General features: G+C 39.9%; 1 protein-coding gene across 6 annotated transcripts in view; it reads right to left on the bottom strand.

Moving 5' to 3' along the window:
• VTI1A (vesicle transport through interaction with t-SNAREs 1A) overlaps positions 1–18,834 on the bottom strand; it is a 368,143-nt gene that overhangs the window by 347,056 nt on the left and 2,253 nt on the right. For all 6 annotated transcript variants that reach the window (XM_043925708.1, XM_043925710.1, XM_043925709.1 and 3 more), the window contains exons 2-3: positions 11,228–11,286; positions 6,432–6,542 (exon numbers count right to left, since the gene is read on the bottom strand). In XM_043925708.1, the coding sequence (XP_043781643.1) occupies positions 6,432–6,542; positions 11,228–11,286 (170 nt within the window). The remainder of the gene's footprint in view (positions 1–6,431; positions 6,543–11,227; positions 11,287–18,834) is intronic.

Raw genomic sequence — 18,834 nt, 5'->3', positions numbered from 1 at the left:
GTCATCTGCATATCTGAGGTTATTGATATTTCTCCCAGCAATCTTGATTCCAGCTTGTGCTTCTTCCAGCCCAGCATTTCTCATGATGTACTCTGCATATAAGTTAAATAAGCAGGGTGACAATATACAGCCTTGACATACTCCTTTCCCTATTTGGAACCTGTCTGTTGTTCCATGTCCAGTTCTAACTGTTGCTTCTTGACCTGCATACAGGTTTCTCAAGAGGCAGGTCAGGTGGTCTGGTATTCCCATCTCTTTCAGAATTTTCCACAGTTTATTGTGATCCACACAGTCAAAGGCTTTGGCATAGTCAATAAAGCAGAAATAGATGTTTCTGGAACTCTCTTGCTTTTTTGATGTTCCAGCGGATGTTGGCAATTTGATCTCTGGTTCCTCTGCCTTTTCTAAAACCAGCTTGAACATCTGGAAGTTCATGGTTCACGTATTGCTCAAGCCTGGTTTGGAGAACTTTGAGCATTACTTCACTAGCGTGTGAGATGAGTGCAACTGTGCAGTAGTTGCTTCCCTGGTAGTTCAGACAGTAAAGAATCTGCCTGGAATGTAGGAGATGCTGGTTCAATCCCTGGATTGGGAAGATCCCCTAGAGAAGGGAATGGCTACCCACTCCAGTATTCTTGCCAGGAGAATCCCATGGACAGAGGAGCCTGACTGAGCTACGAACACAATAAGCTTTGAAAGGGTCTATTAGCAAGTCATCTGCTTGCCCAAATAAAGGACAACATTCTCTACAACACGCACTGTCATCAGGGGTGATATTATGCCCAGAGGGTAAAACTGCTCCTTGGGAAGATATTGTTTAGTCAGTAAGTCTCATCTGACTGTTTTGTGACCCCATGGACTGTAGCCCATCCAGGGTCCTCTGTCCATGGAATTTTTCGGGCAAGAATACTGGACTGGGTTGCCATTTCCTTCTCCAGGGGATCTTCCAGACCCTGAAATCAAACCCATGTCTCCAGCATTGGCAAGTGGATTCTTTACCACTGAGCTACTAAGAAAGCCCACTTGGGAAGATGAAGAATTTGAAATATTACAAAGATGCATGGCCTTACAAAGGGCCACATTACATGAACAGATATACAGATACACAGTATATTCATGGTATTACAATTTCCTGGGGGAGAGAGGAACAATTAGAAAAAAGTCTTAAAAAGTTCCTTAGTGGGGTGAGAACAAAAAAAAAAAAAAAAAAAGATTGAGAGGCACTATTCCACAGGAAAACAATTGCAGGCTTTTTAACAAAGATCCACAATATCAGGTACATCCTGGAGAAGACTTCAGAGTCCCTTGGACTACAAGGAGATCAGACCAGTCCATCCTAAAGGAGATCAGTCTTGGGTGTTCATTGGAAGGACTGATGCTGAAGCTGAAACTCCAATACTTTGGCCACCTCATGAGAAGAGTTGACTCACTGGAAAAGACCCTGATGCTGGGAGGGATTGGGGGCAGGAGGAGAAGGGGACGACAGAGGATGAGATGGGTGGATGACATCACCGACTCGATGGACATGGGTTTGGGTGGATTCCAGGAGTTGGTGATGGACAGGGAGGTCTGGCGTGCTGGGGTTCATGGGGTCACAAAGAGTCAGACACGACTGAGCGACTGAACTGAACTGAACTAATAAAATTACTAGACATGCAAAGAAACAATGGAACAAGACAGAAAGCCTAGACGTTGACCTGAATTTGATTCAGCAGGCAATGAGAACTCTATAGAATTTTGTGGAACAGTGAGACATATTCAGATCAAGCTGTTAGAAAGATCATTCCAGAGTGGAGAGAAGGGTGGTTTAGGTTGGCAGAAGAATAGAAGAAGAAAAGGCTACACAATCATCCAGATTGAGAAACATGAAGGCTTCCAGTGGTGGTGATGAAAGCAGGAAATATTTAAGTGGGAGGATTGTTAACTCTCAGTGACCAACTGGATGTGCAAGAAGATAAAGAGGGAAAAACTACAGCACATGCTGAAATGACTAGCATTGTCAAATTTAAGGTTTAAAGGACCCTGGATTAGAAGTGCCCAGTAAATAGTAAGGAATATGAATTGAGAGCTGGAAGGAGGTCTCTGTGAGAAATGCAAGAGAATATAGCTGTGGTCACTGAAGTCACAGGAGCAATAACACAAGGAGTGAGACAGTGGGTTAAGTGGGAAAGAAGCCTGAAGAATCCAGGCAGCTGAAGGATGGGCAGAGGAGGAAGAGGGCCAGAAAAAAGAAAGTAAGTAGGCAATGGGGTTGAAGAAAAAAGTGTTGAGTTGTCCTCTGCCTTTCCCCACCAGCATAGATGTTCCCCCAAGGTCTTGATAGTACAAGGGCAATGAGAGAATTTATTCATTTGCAATAAACATTGCAAATAAAAGATGAAGGACTATCTCCACTACTTTTTCTTGGGATTCAATACTTCTAGACATATCAGTATAACAAAGTAATCCAACATCTTTAAGAAGATATCTGTCATTCCATTAAAAAATAAAAGAATTAAATGTAAGAAGAAAATAAAGAGTCAAAAGGGAATTATGTAAATATTTTCTACATTGTATTCAAATACCTCATGTGACAAAAATGGTAAAGTGGACAAAACTGTAAAACAGGAGGCAAAGGACCACTTACTTCTCAAAGTCCTAGAATCACTTCCAATCAAGACAGAGGAAAAGCCAAGGTCTTTACTACACCGACAATGCCCTTACTGATCATTCTTCTGTTTCCCTCCGTAACCACATGCACCCCTCTCCCTCCCCCACTCAAGCAGAGAACACCCAAGCAAAAACAGTCACAACAGCCCTGCTGGTCACTATCAACTTACTCACCTTATTTATAGAATTTATCCCTATCTGAAATTAAGATATATGCATTTACTTGCTTCTCATCATTCCTACTACAATATAAATTCCATAAGAGCAAGAACTTGATCTCTTAATCATGGCTTTTTTTCCCAGCACCCAGGACACTGCCTGATTACTACAGAGCTTGAGAAAGATCTCTTGAGGACTTCCTTGGTGGTCCAGTGGGTTAAGAACCTGCCTGCCAATGCAGGGATGTGGGTTCGATCCCTGGTCCAAGAAGATTCCACATGCAGTGGGGCAACTAAGCTCATGTGCCACAACTACTGAACCTGTGCTCTAGAGCCTGCAGACTGCAACTACTGAGCCCTCGTCTGCAACTCCAGAGCCTGCACATCGAGGGGCTGCACTCTGCAAGAAGAGAAGCCACTGCAATCCAGAAGCACCGTAACTGGAGAGCAGCCCTCACTCGCCACAACTAGAGAAAGCCAGTGCGCACCAACAAAGACCCAACACAGCCAAAAATAAAGGAAAAAAAAAAACCATTTGTTGGATGCAATCCATAATCAAGTTGGACCTCTTTGTTTTATCGTGTGTAAACCGGGAATAGTAATCTACAGCTGTTCTGTCTACTCATTATACAATGAAATGAAATGAAATGGTAAAGCACTTTATAAACTGTGAATCACATACAAGGCGCTGATGATGGTGGTGGTGGTGAAGGATGTCTCCTGACACAGTAGGAGGGAACTGTGTAGCAAATACACAAATAAACACAAGAATCTTAATGATCACCCAGAGAATAAATGTTTAGTTCATAGTTTTTCATTCCATTTTTCTTCATAACAGAAGAGACACCTGAAGAATGTTTACCTATGTGATATCCAAATACCTGAAGGACTCTACTCAAGATTACAGTTGTTAGGGAAAAAATTCTTAACACTGAGTTAGCTGACTTAGAAGCCATAAAAGCAACTTAACTTCTGGAAAAAAAAAATTAAGAAGAAAAGATTAAAACTAAATTTAGTGTTGCAGTGCAGTGAAGTTGCTCAGTTGTGTCCGACTCTTTGCGACCCCATGGACTGTAGCCCACCACGCTCCTCCATTCATGGGATGTTCCAGGCAATAATACTGAAGTGGGTTGCCATTTCCTTCTCCAAATTTAGTGTTATGGGTTGAATCATGTCCCCCCATTTCATGTGTTGAAGTCTAACCCTTAACACTTCAGAATGTGACTGTACGTGGAGCCGGGGGTCTTTAAAGAGTTAAATGAAATAAAATGAGGTCATTGGGGTGAGCCTTAATCTAATACAACTGGCTTCTGTATGAGAAGAAGAAATTAGAACATAAACACATACAGACTGTGGAGACACAGGCAGAAGACGGCCATCCACAAGCTACAGAGAGAGGCCTCATAAGAAACAAACCCTTACAACACTTTGATTTTGGACTTCTAGACTCCAGAACGTCAAGGTGATACATTTTTGTTGCTTAAGCCACCCCGTTTGGGGTACATTGTATGGCAATGCTAACAGACTAATGTGCTTAGTTGTTTTACAAACCAAGAGAAGAAAATCTTTAGAAAAGCACTTCTAAAGCACCTCATAGAGATGAGGTAAACAAATTAAAATAATCCTTATATATATTTATTTTACTTTAATCATTTATATTAAAACATTAATTTTAATTAGAAGTATAATTTTAAGTTATCAGATTCTTAAATCAATCCAATTTTCTCATCATCTCTCATACTCTTGCTAAGGGAACCTAACTTTTACAAGCAGGGAAAGTTTTATCTAGCACAAACTGCAGAAGTGAGGCAGTTACATTTCTTTCCTGAATTTAGGCCTATCATGAATTTCGATTTTTCTTTTTAATTAATAGGCGTGCAACTTAAAAAGTAATTGCATCAGAGTCATTGACATACCCAGACTCAGCTTCTCAGGCAACTACCCATGATAATGTAAAACAAATATGCAAAACTGCAAGTCACCCTACTTCCAGACTCCAGGTGAAATTTTTATGAGACTCAGTACCATTGGTCTTGTAGTGGGAGGGTACACTGTGGTCTAGAAAATGTGGTTTCCAAAAGTGAAACAGCTGTGGAGGAAACAGGCAGAAGGGTCCTTATAAATTCTCAACTTTCTTTATAAATTTGGACCCCAGGGTCAGAAACACAGTCAGCTTACATGCCCACACCTGACTCCAGTTGCTCATGGTATGGTAAGCTCAGATCTTTCTTCATCTACACTTTTTAAAATTTTAATTGTGGTAAAATACATACAAAATTTACCATCTTCACCAATGTTAAGTGTATAGTTCAATGCAGTGAAATATATCCACATGGCTGAGCAACCAATTTCTACAGCTTTTCATGCCACAAAGCTGAAATTCTACAGCCATGAAACCCTCAGCGCTTGGCCACCACCAATCTACTTTCTACTTTAAGTGCCTCATACAAGTGGAAACGAAGTATTTGTCTTTTGTGACTGGCTTATTTAACTTAGTATAATGTTCTCAGTGTCCATTCATGCCATGACGTATGTCAGAATGTCCTGCATCTTTAAGGCTGCATTAATAGTCCATGCAGACACCACATTGTGTTCATCCACTCACCTGCTAACGCACACTATGGGCCTCCCTGGTGGCTCAGAGGGTAAAGCGTCTGCCTGCAATGCGGGAGACCGGGGTTTGATTCCTGGGTCAGGAAGATCCCCTGGAGAAGGAAATGGCAACCCATTCCAGTATTCTTGCCTGGAGAATCCCATGGACAGAGGAGCCTGGTAGGCTACAGTCCATGGGGTCATAAAGAGTTGGACATCAGACACGACTGAGCAACTTCATTTCTTTCTTTCTTTCTTTCTTTTTGGGTTGCTTCCATCTTTGGGTATTGCCATAATAACACATATCTCTTCAAGATCCTGCTTTCAATTTTCTGGAGTATATAGCCAGAAGTGGAATTGCTCACCTGTATCTTTCCACTACTATTACCTTCTAATTACTAACAATTTTAATGTGAATATCTTTAAATTTATATTCTTTAATTTGCTAATGGTGGGTGGAGTTGAAAGTCAGATATATAGGGAGAGAAAGCTAAATATTCTCATAAGACACTCAATACAAAGGACCTCTTACATAAACTATTAATTGAGCTCCTAAAGGGGAGAAGTGTAACGTATCCTTTTAAAACTCTGGTAGTAAAGGCTATGAAGCCTATCTCAGAAAAATATACATATAGAAACACACATCCAAATAAACTGATATAATTTCAGGACATTCACAAGTCCCTGAAACTCATCCACAAACAATGCAGCTTAAAACCTGCAAACTCTGAAAGGCCCCAAATTAGATTTCAGAATTCTGACAAATGCTAAATATCAATAAATACCATCCAAATTCAAAAACCACATGACCTGGGTCTATTTTGTGAGTCAGGAATCCAACATACCTTCAAGTCCATCATTAGCCAGCTCTACAAGCAATACAATGGAAGCTGTTGCATGTCTTTGGCACAAGCTCCTAAAGACGACATACTTAGTGCTGACTAAGATGTGTGGGGGAAGCAATTAAAAAAAAAAAAAATGACAATCACTGTAAAGATTGGCAAGTATAATAAAGGATTGAATCTGACTCACGAAGTCTGTCTCGAGTTTTCCCATTTCTTGCTTGTAGCTTCTCATCCTGCTGCTGTACATCCCTCGACTTTGGGGGGGTATCTCTCGGACTTCCAAATCCATCTGTTCCAGCTGCAAGGGTGAGAGAAACCGTGGTTTAAACCATCTGCTCACTCTTCACGTGACTAGATGCTGAGAGCTCAAAGGATTTAACTCCAAGTCCTCATTTTACAACTTGAGGAACCAGGCCCAGGGAGCAAACTGCCTGTGGTCAAGTGAACACTACCACTTTTGTGCTCCGTTTTTGTTAAGGTCAATAAACAGCTCCTGAGGACTTGCCAAGTGACACAGAGAGTGCCAAAGTGTTTACTCTGTCAAGAACTTTTAAAACCATGTGCATTAAGCCAAACACCCTCCGTGATAATGCTTTTACTGTCTGCAGAGTACCTTATCATCCAACCCAAACTGGTCTGGTCTTCTGACCTCAAACCACTAGGACTATGAGACGATACACCAAACCATGATTTCTATAGTTACTCTATGAAATATCAGCCCAGTCTCAGTTGTTTGGTGAAAATTCTCCTGGAAAGTCTTTTCTGATTAGGAAATACATATGCCAACCAATATGTGATCATGACCTCCAACATCATACTTTATAACCAGGTGGATATGGACCTAAATGGATATAGTAACATATTAAATTGCACAAAGCTCAGTGAAATCACAGCAGGGCACTTTATAACAACCTGGATACGTGAGCATTTCATGGGAGGCAATATTGAAATAGATGGTTAAGAAAACAGGCTTTCAAGTCAGACACCTGTGTTCACATCATAGGCTCCACTGCTTGCTAGTTATGCAAGCTTGGACAGGCTTCTTAACTTCTCTGGGTCTCACTCATCTCATTTCTAAAAAAATAGTATGTCTTTTGTAAGACAACTATAAAGATTAAACAGGGTAATTCCTATAATGTGCTTAGAACAGTATCTTTTACTTGGTAATTACTCAACTAATGTGGATAATAGGAGTGGTGATTACTGATGATGAAGTAGAAAGACAGCAAGCATCATGTAAGGTGTCAAAGATAGCTTATGTATACTTGGCATTAAAAAATAAAAACCAACAACTACAAATTGGCTCAGGCCATGTCTAATAAACTCACATCCGAAAACGCTGTCAGATATTTTGCCTCTCAAAGTAAACAGCCCGAATAAATTATTTCCATAAACATTACACACTTGGCACGAATACAACTCTTACTTGTCTGGTGTTAAGAGTCTGAGTAAAAATAGTAGAACTCAGATAAACAAAATTTAAAAAAAAAGTTTCAACTCACAATCTTTAATTTTTATAAAGGAAAAAAGTTTTAATTAGCCTTGATTTAAGCAGTAACTATTTAACTTATTGCCATATCTCAGCATAAATATGAAGCGCCAATACATCAGTTACCCAGCAACGCAATTATTTAGAGCACTTCTCTGAAATTGTCATTAAGGACTGAGCTCTAGAAAGGTTAAGCAGGACCATCCAGACAAACAACCGCAAAAGCACATGTAAGAGAAAATCTGCGTGTTAACTACATTTCTGTTTCAGGCATTTGATAAAGACATTCTAACTAAGGTAAGACAAAGAAAAAGGTAACACACGACAAACACTTGAAATGAAACCAGAAACAAGAGTAATACTACTAGTTTTATATTGTCACAACATTCACATGGCCAATGTCAAGTGGAAGACATGGTAATTATGAGACATGCAGTGTCCGAGAGATTAATACAAATTGTTCAACAGAAATACAACTAATCCTAACAAGTAAAATCATAATGAAGTTCTTTTCCTAGGGTCCTCATCAAAAACATAGTATATATAATGATGTGTGTCCTTAACAAGGATGCCATCAGAATTAAGTCAGCTGCCTAGACATTTTAAACAAACAGAATCACACATGTAAGACAAAACTCTTCATATTAGTAACAACTGGAGATGACCATAAGCTCCACAGGGGTATAAGCACATTTTACAGTTCTTGGTATAGTGAAACTTTGGTTATTAGGAAAGAAGCTTTCTAACATCATCATGTAAATCAATGTCTCCAAAAGAAGGCAAACTAATGAACCAAAACATAGATTTTTATGGCAAAGACAAACAAATACCCTGCTACTGAGAATCTAACAACAAGCTAAGAAGTTAACCCACGATCCAAAGAATTGACCAGTTGTACTTCCCTGGTGGCTCAGTGGTAAAGAATCTGCCTCCAATGCAGGAGACCCAGGTTTGATCCCTCGGTCGGGAAGATCCCCTGGAGAAGGACATGACACCCCACTCCAGTATTCTTGCCTGGAGAACCCCATAGGCAGGGGAGACTGGTGGGCTACAGCCCAAGGGATTGCAAGGAGTCGGACACGACTGAGTAAGCATGCACTATGTATGGTAAGCATACCAACCAGAAGGAAGAAGCGTCTTGGTTGGCAGCTATGGCATATCAAAGTTCAGTCTTCGTACATGAAGGCCAGGAAGCAGGAGGAAAACAGTTGATTATAAAAAAAGAAAGGAAAGAGAAAAGAATTTGGAAAAAAACAAGCAACTTTCAAAACAGAAGCAAACATGAGAGGCTGAGGAGTTAGGATAAAGCTGCTCCTGCAGAAACAGGGAGATGAGAAGTATCTCTTACGGAGTGGGGGCTCCCCAGACAGCTTGGTTGGTAAAGAATCCACCTGCAATGCAGGAGGCCCCAGTGTGATTCCTGGGTCAGGAAGGTCCAGCATTCTTCAGCTTCCCTGGTGGCTCAGCTGGTAAAGAATCTGCCTGCAACGCGGGAGACCTGCGTTTGATCCCTGGGTTGGGATGATCCCCTGGAGAAGGTCAAGGCTATCCCCTCCAGTATCCCGGCTTGGAGAATTCCAGGGACTGTATAGTCCCTGGGTCACAAAGAGTTGGACATGACTGAGTGACTTTCACTTTCACTTTTACAGAATGCACAGGCGTTCTGACAGCTAGAAAAGAACCGGAGATGGGCAAGATGGAGCAGCAGCTCTGCAGCTTGCTGCCTGAGCACTCACAGACACGAAAGGAAGTGTCTGCGGTGTAAGGGGGAGCTACAACCACCTACTCCTCAGAACCCCCCACCCGTCTTGAGCAGCAGGCCTGCCGTGTATGGCCCTGCTACTCAGGCAAACTCGCTTGGAGTGCCACCCCTTAGAGTCCTTTGGAGACATTCATCATGCCTCAATACAACCTAAGAGTCTAAGAAAGTTCTACAGAAAAATATTGCTGTTGTCAATGTTTAGTTGCTTGGTCATGTCCAACTCTTTTGAAACCCCATGGACTGTAGCCTGCCAGGCTCCTCTGTCCATGGAACTCTCCAGGCAAGAATACTGGAGGGGGTTGCCATTTCCTTCTCCAGAGGATTTTCCCCACCCAGGGATCAAACCTGCGTCTCATGCAGTGCATTGTATTACAGGCGGATTCTTTACTGCTGAGCCTTACTATTACTGTGGATTCTTTACTGAGAGAAACTCAGTAAAAAAATATTGGGTTGGCAGAAAACATTCATTCAGGTTTTTCTATAACATCTTATGAAAATACGTGAATGAATTTTTTGGCCAAACCAATAATAACCAAAAAAAGAGCCATAATTGGAGAATTGTGTTTAAGCTACAGTTTTCCAAACTTGTCTGAACAGGCAACACCAGTTAACAGAAACACACTCTGGGAAACTGTAGTAACTATATCGTACTGAAGGAACACCAAGTGGTACCCTCCAGTGTGGAGAAAAGCAACACCCTCATTTAGGATCACAATGCAGGAACAAGACGAATCATACTTGTAATACAAGTCTTCAAAACCCCAAATTAGGACACAATATATTTCAATACTTTTTGTTCCTTGATTTGAGAATTTATTAGTATCAAAAGTAGTGGGTGAGTTAAAGCTCAAGCACTAACTGGGTGTGGGACCACAGAAAAGTTAATTAATCTGTCTAAGCCTCAGTTTTCCCATCTACAGAATGGGGGTAATGATGCTCCTCTGTGTACCTCTCACACTTGTACGTGTCTTGCTGCAACACTAAGAATGCAAGGCCCTGATCACTCTTTTCCCAGGCAGGGAGCAATCTGGGGGTAGGAAACCATGTGTGCCTTGGGGCAAAGAGCAGCCTTGCTTACAGGCTGCTATAAAGCAGTATCCTTCCCAGGCCCCACATTTCTCTCCTATAAGATAATCCACTGATGTGTAGTCATTTTTCTAGGCAAGCATGCATCAGCCCCTTGGCAACTGGGGCTCAGGGAACTGACATAAGCCTGCTGAAATTTTGGCAGCAGCTTTTCTGTGAGTAACAAAAGCCTTTTGTCTCTGACGTAGGAACCTAAAGTCTTCTATCAGCATCCTTGAGACTGTGGCAAGCTCACCTGTGAATGGGCAAGTAGGGAAAGTCTCGCTCCTTAACAGTTTTTGACAAACAGTTCCTGTCTCATAGAGATTTTGTGAAAATTAAATAGTATAAAGCAAATAACATGCTTAACCCATGTCTGGTACCTAACACACCTTTAGCCAGGGTTACCTATTTATAGCTATTATGAAAGGTATTATGAAGTGATAAAAATTCAAAGTGGGCATTTAATGAATCACCTTTACTAAGAGGAATAAAATCCCAAGAAGCTATTAAATTCTCTTCAATGTAGACACTGATGAATTCTTAATCATGAACTGTTTATCAGGTATGTTTCACATTTCTACAATGCATAAATGAGGCTTAGAGGAAGGCATCAGACTAAATGGCTTTGGTTGTGTTTTAAATATATTACTAAGTCTGTACGTACCAGTTCTTTCACTTCTTCGAGCTGTTTCTCCACATTTGCAACCATCTGTTTCTTCTCATCTGAAACAAACAATAATATCAAAGAATTGCTAAGGTTACAGATAAACTTAATACTTAAAAACTTCTATTTTTATATATCTTTTTTCCTTTCTGATCAATCAGAGTAAAGAATTAGCATATCAGGCAACAGCCATATTCTTCTTTGGTGGGTTAGGAAACACTGTAAGACACTGATTATAGGCGATCTGGAAATACATAATCCTGTGGAGTACTGAAGAGATGCTGTAACATTTTTAAGAAAAACCAAAAGTTATTTTGCTCTTTAGAAGAGACTGTGTCAACAACAGATTTACAGGTGGCATGAGGAATCTGCAAACTCATGAGTTTAATAAACTGGGAATAATGTACTCATGAGTACAACTTAAAAGTCACATATTAAAAAAGTCATATATAACAACAAGACAAAAATCCACAAACTAAAAAACCAAAAGTGACATATAACAATTCCTACAACTAAGCAAGATCTTACCATCCTTTAAAAAATTGTGCTTTCATTAAGAGTTGAATGTAATGGAAGAAATATGTGAAGTCAGAACTACTGATTCTAAACCCCAAACTATTATCTACTCATGGTTATGGGATCTTGGGTAAGAAAGACTTTTTAGCTGAGACTTGGTATATACTCTCTAAACTGGAAATTAAAAACATCTACTGGACTCTTTTTAGCTCAAATAAGTTGATGCAAGAGGAATTACTTCTAATTTGTGAAGTGCTAAATATCTGTATGTGATTTCTTCAAACCGTACCACAATCAAGCTATAACCCAACTACAACGCTCCATTCTAGGAGAGACATGTTCTAGCAGATACTTTCGGAAAAATTATCCTTATCCCCATTCCAAGTCTATCAGCCCATTTATCTCTCCCCAGAAATCACCAGCTTTTGAAGTTTTTTCTAACCCAAGAGAAGAATTAATTACTTGCTCTTATAGAAAATTCCTACATCTCTTACACAAGCCTCATGATTTATCTCTCACACTCACAGGTCTGATTTATCTTCTACCTTGGAGGCTCTGGGAAGACAGGAACCATGTCCTAGTTCTACAGTCTAGCCCTGAGCCTGATGTATAATCAGTTCTCAAAACATGGTAGCAAAATGAATAAATAGTGCAGTGAGTACAAGAATTTACAAAAGAAGCTATGCTACCAACCACGCTGGTTTCACTTTCACCATACCTGCCCTCTTCCCCCATTTAATCTTCCAGAAATGTGGCTCTGGTTGAGTCACTTGAGCCTGGAAGTCAAGGCCCTCCACATTCCAGACCCAAGCAACTTTTCCAACTTTATTTCCAACTACTAGCTCTCTAGTATGTGCTCTGCATGCTATCCATTACTATCAAAGCCAATTTTATTCCCTGACCTAAGTCTTTGTTCAAGGTACTATTTAGGTTCTTTGGCTGAATATAACAGACCTGATTCTGGCTAACCTAAGCCAAAAATAGAATTTATTAGAATAATTCAGGGTGGCTCACAGGGTCTCATCACATGGCAAATAGACGGGGGAAAAGTGGAAGCAGTAACAGATTTTCTTTTCTTGGGCTCCAAAATCACTGCAGATGGTGGCTGAAGTTATATAATTAAAAGATGCTTGCTCTTCGGAGGAAAAGCTATGACAAACTTAGCATATTAAAAAGCAGAGACAGCACTTTGTCGACAAAGTTAAAGCTATGGTTTTTCCAGAAGTCATGTACGGATGTGAGAGTTGGACCACAAAGAAGGCAGCGCGCCAAAGAACTGATGCTTTTGAATTGTGGTGCTGGAGAAGACTCTTGAGAGTCCCTTGGACTGCAAGGAGATCAAACCAGTCAATCCTAAAGGAAATCAGCTCCGAATATTCATTGGAAAGACTGATGCTAAAGCTGAAGCTCCAATACTTTGGCCACCTGATGCAAATAGCCCACTCATCAGAAAAGACCCTGATGTTGAGAAACATTGAAGACACAAGGAGAAGGGAGCAGCAGAGGATGAGATGGTTAGATGGCATCACCGAGTCAATGGACATGCAGTTGAGCAAACTCCAGGAGGTAGTGGAGGATAGAAGAGCATGGCATGTTGCAGTCCATCAGGTTGCAAACAGACACGAAACAGCGACTGAATAAAAAGAACGAAGAATCAATGGAAAACGTGAGTTCCCAAGCCAGGGGAGGGCAGTACCACGGTGGCTCAGGGAACCAAAGGAGCAGGAACTCACTGACAGTCTCTGCAGAAGCAGAGTCCAAATTCCAATTTCTGGTGAAAACTCACTGACTGTCCTCCCTTGAGTAAGGTATTTTCTTCTTGACCTGGACAGGGCATGGCAGGCTGTCAATTCCACTAAGACTGGGTTTAGAGAATTTCTCAAAGGAAAATTGAGGAGATGCTCTCAGAAGATAGAACAGAGGATTCTGGGCCCTCTGAAGCAGCAGATGCCCACTGCATCCACTTACTGCAACTCATTTAGTCCTTCCCCTTTTCTGTCTGCTAAATCCCACTACCCTTCCAGGTGACCTCACAGGACATGATCTTATTGCCTCTGAATTCCTAGACCTCCGTGCTCTGCCCTAGCATCCCTGATGGTCATTAGTAATTGGTTCCCTTCAGCCTCATTTCCAGCTCCTTGAAGACAGGGACCATTCTCGACACACCTTTGTCCTATTTCTGTATTTAGCACAGAGAGTTGTACATGGTAGGTGTTGACTGTGTGTTTACTGAATGAATCCATGAGTCTTATAATTCAGCAACATATTTGTTACTCACAGAGAATAAGAAAAGTTGTAAAAGGTCATCATATAGTCCAGTTGTTTTTAGACACGGCTGCTCTATTTCACACTCAGTACTCCCGTTTAATTTAGTTTGTGTTTTCCAACTTCTCCATCTCATTTTTTGTTGTTCTTTCTCAAGCCTTTATCAAACGTAGTAGAAAAGCTTTTGTATACATACATATATATATAGTACATATATATACATATTTTAGAAACTTTATGAATATTTGTCTAGCTAAAATATTTATAACATTTTGGTTCCATTTGTTTGACCAAGTATGAATAGGATGCTAGATTTCTAATTTATATTCACCCAAAACTTTGATATAGTTCCATTTATTTTGGCATCTAGTATTACTGCTAAAAGTCTAGAAAGTTTACTATCTCAGTGATTTTAAAAAATTTTTTGAATGAGGTTTGAAAATTCTAATCCAATTCTGAGAATATAAAGAAATGTTATGTTGTAAAAAAAAAACAAACAGGAAACTGACATGCAATATAGTATTATTAACTAAAGTACAGATTCTGTTCAAATTTCACACACACACACACACACACACACGAGAGAGAGAAAGAAAGAAAAATTGTATCAGTGGGGCCTGGGGCAAATCTTCCTATTTAGAATGGCAAGTTTCTCTTTATGAAAGAAATAATTAAGACAAACCCATTCTATTTGTGTGAATAAAGGACTGGAGTTGGAGACATTAATATAACTCATGCTTAGCTTATTATAAATATAGATAGCCTCATACACAAAACTTTATCAGTATGTATATATACATATTAGCATACACACATTTTTCTTTGCTTTGTCAGCTAAAAGGGTCCAGAAGTAATAAAACCTCAGTACCAATGTGCACACCTAGTGTCCAGATCTTGGTTTCTAACACCATTTTTCAATAAAAGGAAAGAGGACTCCTTGGAGAAATAGCTGCTGATTCAAGGACTGGTATACAAAAAACACAGGATGATTCTGGAGTATCTTGTAATATCACAAAGTAAGAAAATGCTAATAAGGGGAGAAAAAAAAAAAAAAACCACTGATGGGCATATATCAAAATGACACAAAAGTCGGCTGGAAGGAATTCCAATGGTCAAAGTTGCAATAATCTGAGCAGAAAAATAAAGTGGTATTGGAATACAACACAAAGTATAAATGAGTCTGTGCATATAAATGACTGGATTAACAAGGGGAGGAGAATGGACAAATCTCTCTAGAAGAATCATATAGAAGTAGTCCAAATAATTTACATAAATCCTCAGCCTTCAAGCGGATGAAGCATGATCCCCTACTCCTTAAGTGTGGACTATGCATATGATTTCCTTCTAAGAATATGGAAAAGAGGGAAAAGAGTAACTTTACAGTAGATGAACCTGACAAATACTACCTAAGCCAGGTGGTCAAAGTTAATATCAAGACAGTGCTAAGTTACCTTACAGTGTGAATTCCTGACATGATGTGATGAAAACGGTGGTTTACCTCTGTGGTCTTCCTCTCAAAAAACTTACAACCCTAGTCTGATGATGAGAAAAACATCTGGCAAATCCCAACTGAGGAACATTTATAAAACAGTTGGTCAGTATTTGTCTAAACTGTAAAGTCATCAAAAACAAAGAAAGGGCTGTGAAACTGTCACAACTAAGAGGAACCTGAGGAGTCATGACTACTACAAGTGATTTGTAGTACCCTGGACTGGACCCTAGAATAGTAAAAAGACACTAAAGAAAACTAAGGAAATATGCATAAAGTATGGACTTCAGTTAATAATAAGTAGCAACACAGGCTTGCTGGCTGCAAGAAATGTATCATATTAATATAAGAAGTTAACAATAGAGGAAACTGGACATGGACTACACAGGAATTCTCTGTATTATTTTTGTGATTTCTCTATAAATCTAAACCTCTTCTAAAATTAAATATTTTTAAAAAATCTATGAAGCTATTACTTGCCATGCATGTGTACATGCATGCTCAGTTGCTTCAGCCATGTTCAACTCTGTGTGATCCCATGGACTGTAGCCCACCAGGGTCCTCTGTCCATGGGATTCTCCTGGCAAGAATACTGGAGTGGGTTGCCATTCACTCCTCCAGGGGATCTTCCCAACCCAGGGATCGAACCTGCGTCTCTGGCATCTCCTGTATCACAGGTGGATTCTTTACCCACTGAGCCACCTGGGTAGCCCAAGGCTATTACTCAGGTTAACTAAATTATTTAAGGGATTAGAATGTGGGTATGTGTGAGTGTGCCTAACTCAAATCTTACCCATCCTACTTCAACTCACTCTGCACCTGAGTTCCTGAATTAGGTCTGGAACCATCTCTTCAACTCTAATTTTATAGAACGAAAATATAAGGCATGCAATTCACATAACAGAATTTCAAATTTTCTAATAGCCACATTTCAAAAAGTAAAAAAAAAAAACCAAAAAAAAAAACAGGAGAAATTCATTTTAATATTTTTTAATTTTAATAATATTAAAAACATCATCATTTCACTACAGGGCAACAGCTACATTTCACGTGCTCAACAGTTACACATCAACATTACAGCTCCAGAACCACATGTATGTTAAGCAAACCACAGTATTCATATATAAAAGCAGACTTTTCTGAATTCTCTTATTACAATCACTTTGCAAAGGCAAGAGAGAATCATGGATGAATGTCACAGCTTCCTCCACACATGGCCATGTCTAGACAGGGTCCAAAAGCCTCCAGGGATGGAGCATAATCAATTAGCTAGGCTGAAGCATTTCCTTCCAGAAAAGACACCCATCTCACCCCACCACTTCCACTTCTCTCCCTGACTTCCTCCCTGATACCGAGTTCAGAGTCCAATTCCAAGTTTGTATCCCAAAGTGCTCATCACACATCTCCCTTCAAATGCAGGTGCTCAAGAGAGACTCACTCTAGTCTAGCACAGAAAGGAAGCAAAAGTGAGGTCCAATGTTTCTTTAAGAGTTCAACTAAGCACAAAGTCTGAGAAGCTAGGTCCTGACCAACCCTACAGCTGTTGTCTTCACCACTGCAGCATCACTAGTTGCTAATTTATCATGCACTCTCTTTAGGGAGGAAAAATTGTGCCAGGGTATAATATGCTTTCCCCTTCCAGGATCACAACTAGGTTGTGGCAATGGGGCTGTGTAACTCAATGAAGTTATGAGCCATGCCCTGCAGAGCCACGCAAGCTGGATGGGTCATAGCAAAGAGCTGTGACAAAGCATGGTCCACCGGACGAGGAAACGGCAACCCATTCCAGTATTCTTGTCTCGGGAATCCCCTGACAGTATGGAAAGGCAAAAAGATATGACACTGGAAAACAAGCCCTCCAGGTTGGAAGATTCAACATGCTACCGGGGAAGACCAGAGGGCAACTACTAATAGTTATGAGATGGTTAGACAGCATCACCAACTCTATGAGCAAACTCTGGGTGACAGTGGAGAACAGAGGAGCCTGGTGTGCTGCAGTTCATGGGTTGCAAAGAGTAGCAACTGAACAACAACAAAATGATATGCTTTATTTCAACTGACTTTTACAACACTGTAAGGGTGAAACTATTACACACACCCCACCCCCAACACACACACACACACACACACACACACACACACACACACACACACACACACACACACACACACACTGAATTTCCAGGTGGAGGAGGCAGACTTAGGCCACGCAATATGCCCAAGTTGCATATCTAATAAGCAGCAGAGCTGGGATTCTAAACAGATCTGATGCCACGTGTGAACTGTAACCAAGTTACCATAATGCCTTTCTCGGTATTTCTGACTACAGCTACAAAATGATAGGCTTCACAACAGACCATTTTTCTCCCTGTCCATGGTGAGGTAAGCAACTATACTGCAAAGGAACCTTTCTTTAAAATCCTTCAGGAAGCCTGCCTGATGTCATGGAATTCCCACCTCTATAAAGTATCTCCCCCACTTACAACTCATCATCAGAGAAAGAGGAATGTCACAATTAGTATTAGCGATTGTTTCCACTCATCCATTTTCCTGACTTTACTACAGAATACAAATCATTAAAATCAAAGCTCAAATATAGTGCCATAAGAATATTACTTAAGAAGAGACTGATCTATCTTTTGGTCCAATTACTAACGCTACTTAAAATCCAAACACTTGAGTTTAAGAAGAAAGGTTTTAATATTATTATTATTATTGTTTAAAATGTACCACAGAGTAATCAAATTTCTTTTTGAAGTTTTAAAATATTTCTTTTCTATTCTCTTGGAAGTAACACTTTGACACATTGTACATGCACAGCAGAGAATGAAGTTAGTTGCAATCAATCCAATTTACTCTAATTCCATTGCAGTAAGTTAATATTTCAGGGACTAAACTGCTTTGGCTGAAAATTTTGCTCCAATTTTTAACCTTCTTAACTCAAGTAATTTCTGGGTCAACCACCAATGATGCCAGGAAGAGATTATAATTATTTTTAATCATACTACTTTTGCATGGTTGCACATAATCAATTTCTGTTGTCTACAGGTATACATCTGAAATGCACAACTACAAAGATATATTTTTCATCTTTCTCTATCAACTAGAAACAGATTATAAAATGAGCAAGTACAAATAATTAAAGGGAAACCACAGTATTTTAAAGAGTTATTAGCATTTAATTATTCAAGTTAGTAAGCATTTTTCCAGTGTCAGCTATAGTCTCCTTTCAATTCTCATGAAGCTGCTTCTTTGGACCTTACATTACATTGTAGCTGTAGAAATTGGAGGTCTTTATTTTTAAGTTACTTAAATCAGAGGTTTCTTTCTGTGTGGT

This window comes from Cervus elaphus, chromosome 15, assembly GCF_910594005.1.
Source record: "Cervus elaphus chromosome 15, mCerEla1.1, whole genome shotgun sequence".
NCBI lineage: Eukaryota > Metazoa > Chordata > Mammalia > Artiodactyla > Cervidae > Cervus > Cervus elaphus.
This window is presented reverse-complemented; position numbering and strand designations above follow the sequence as displayed.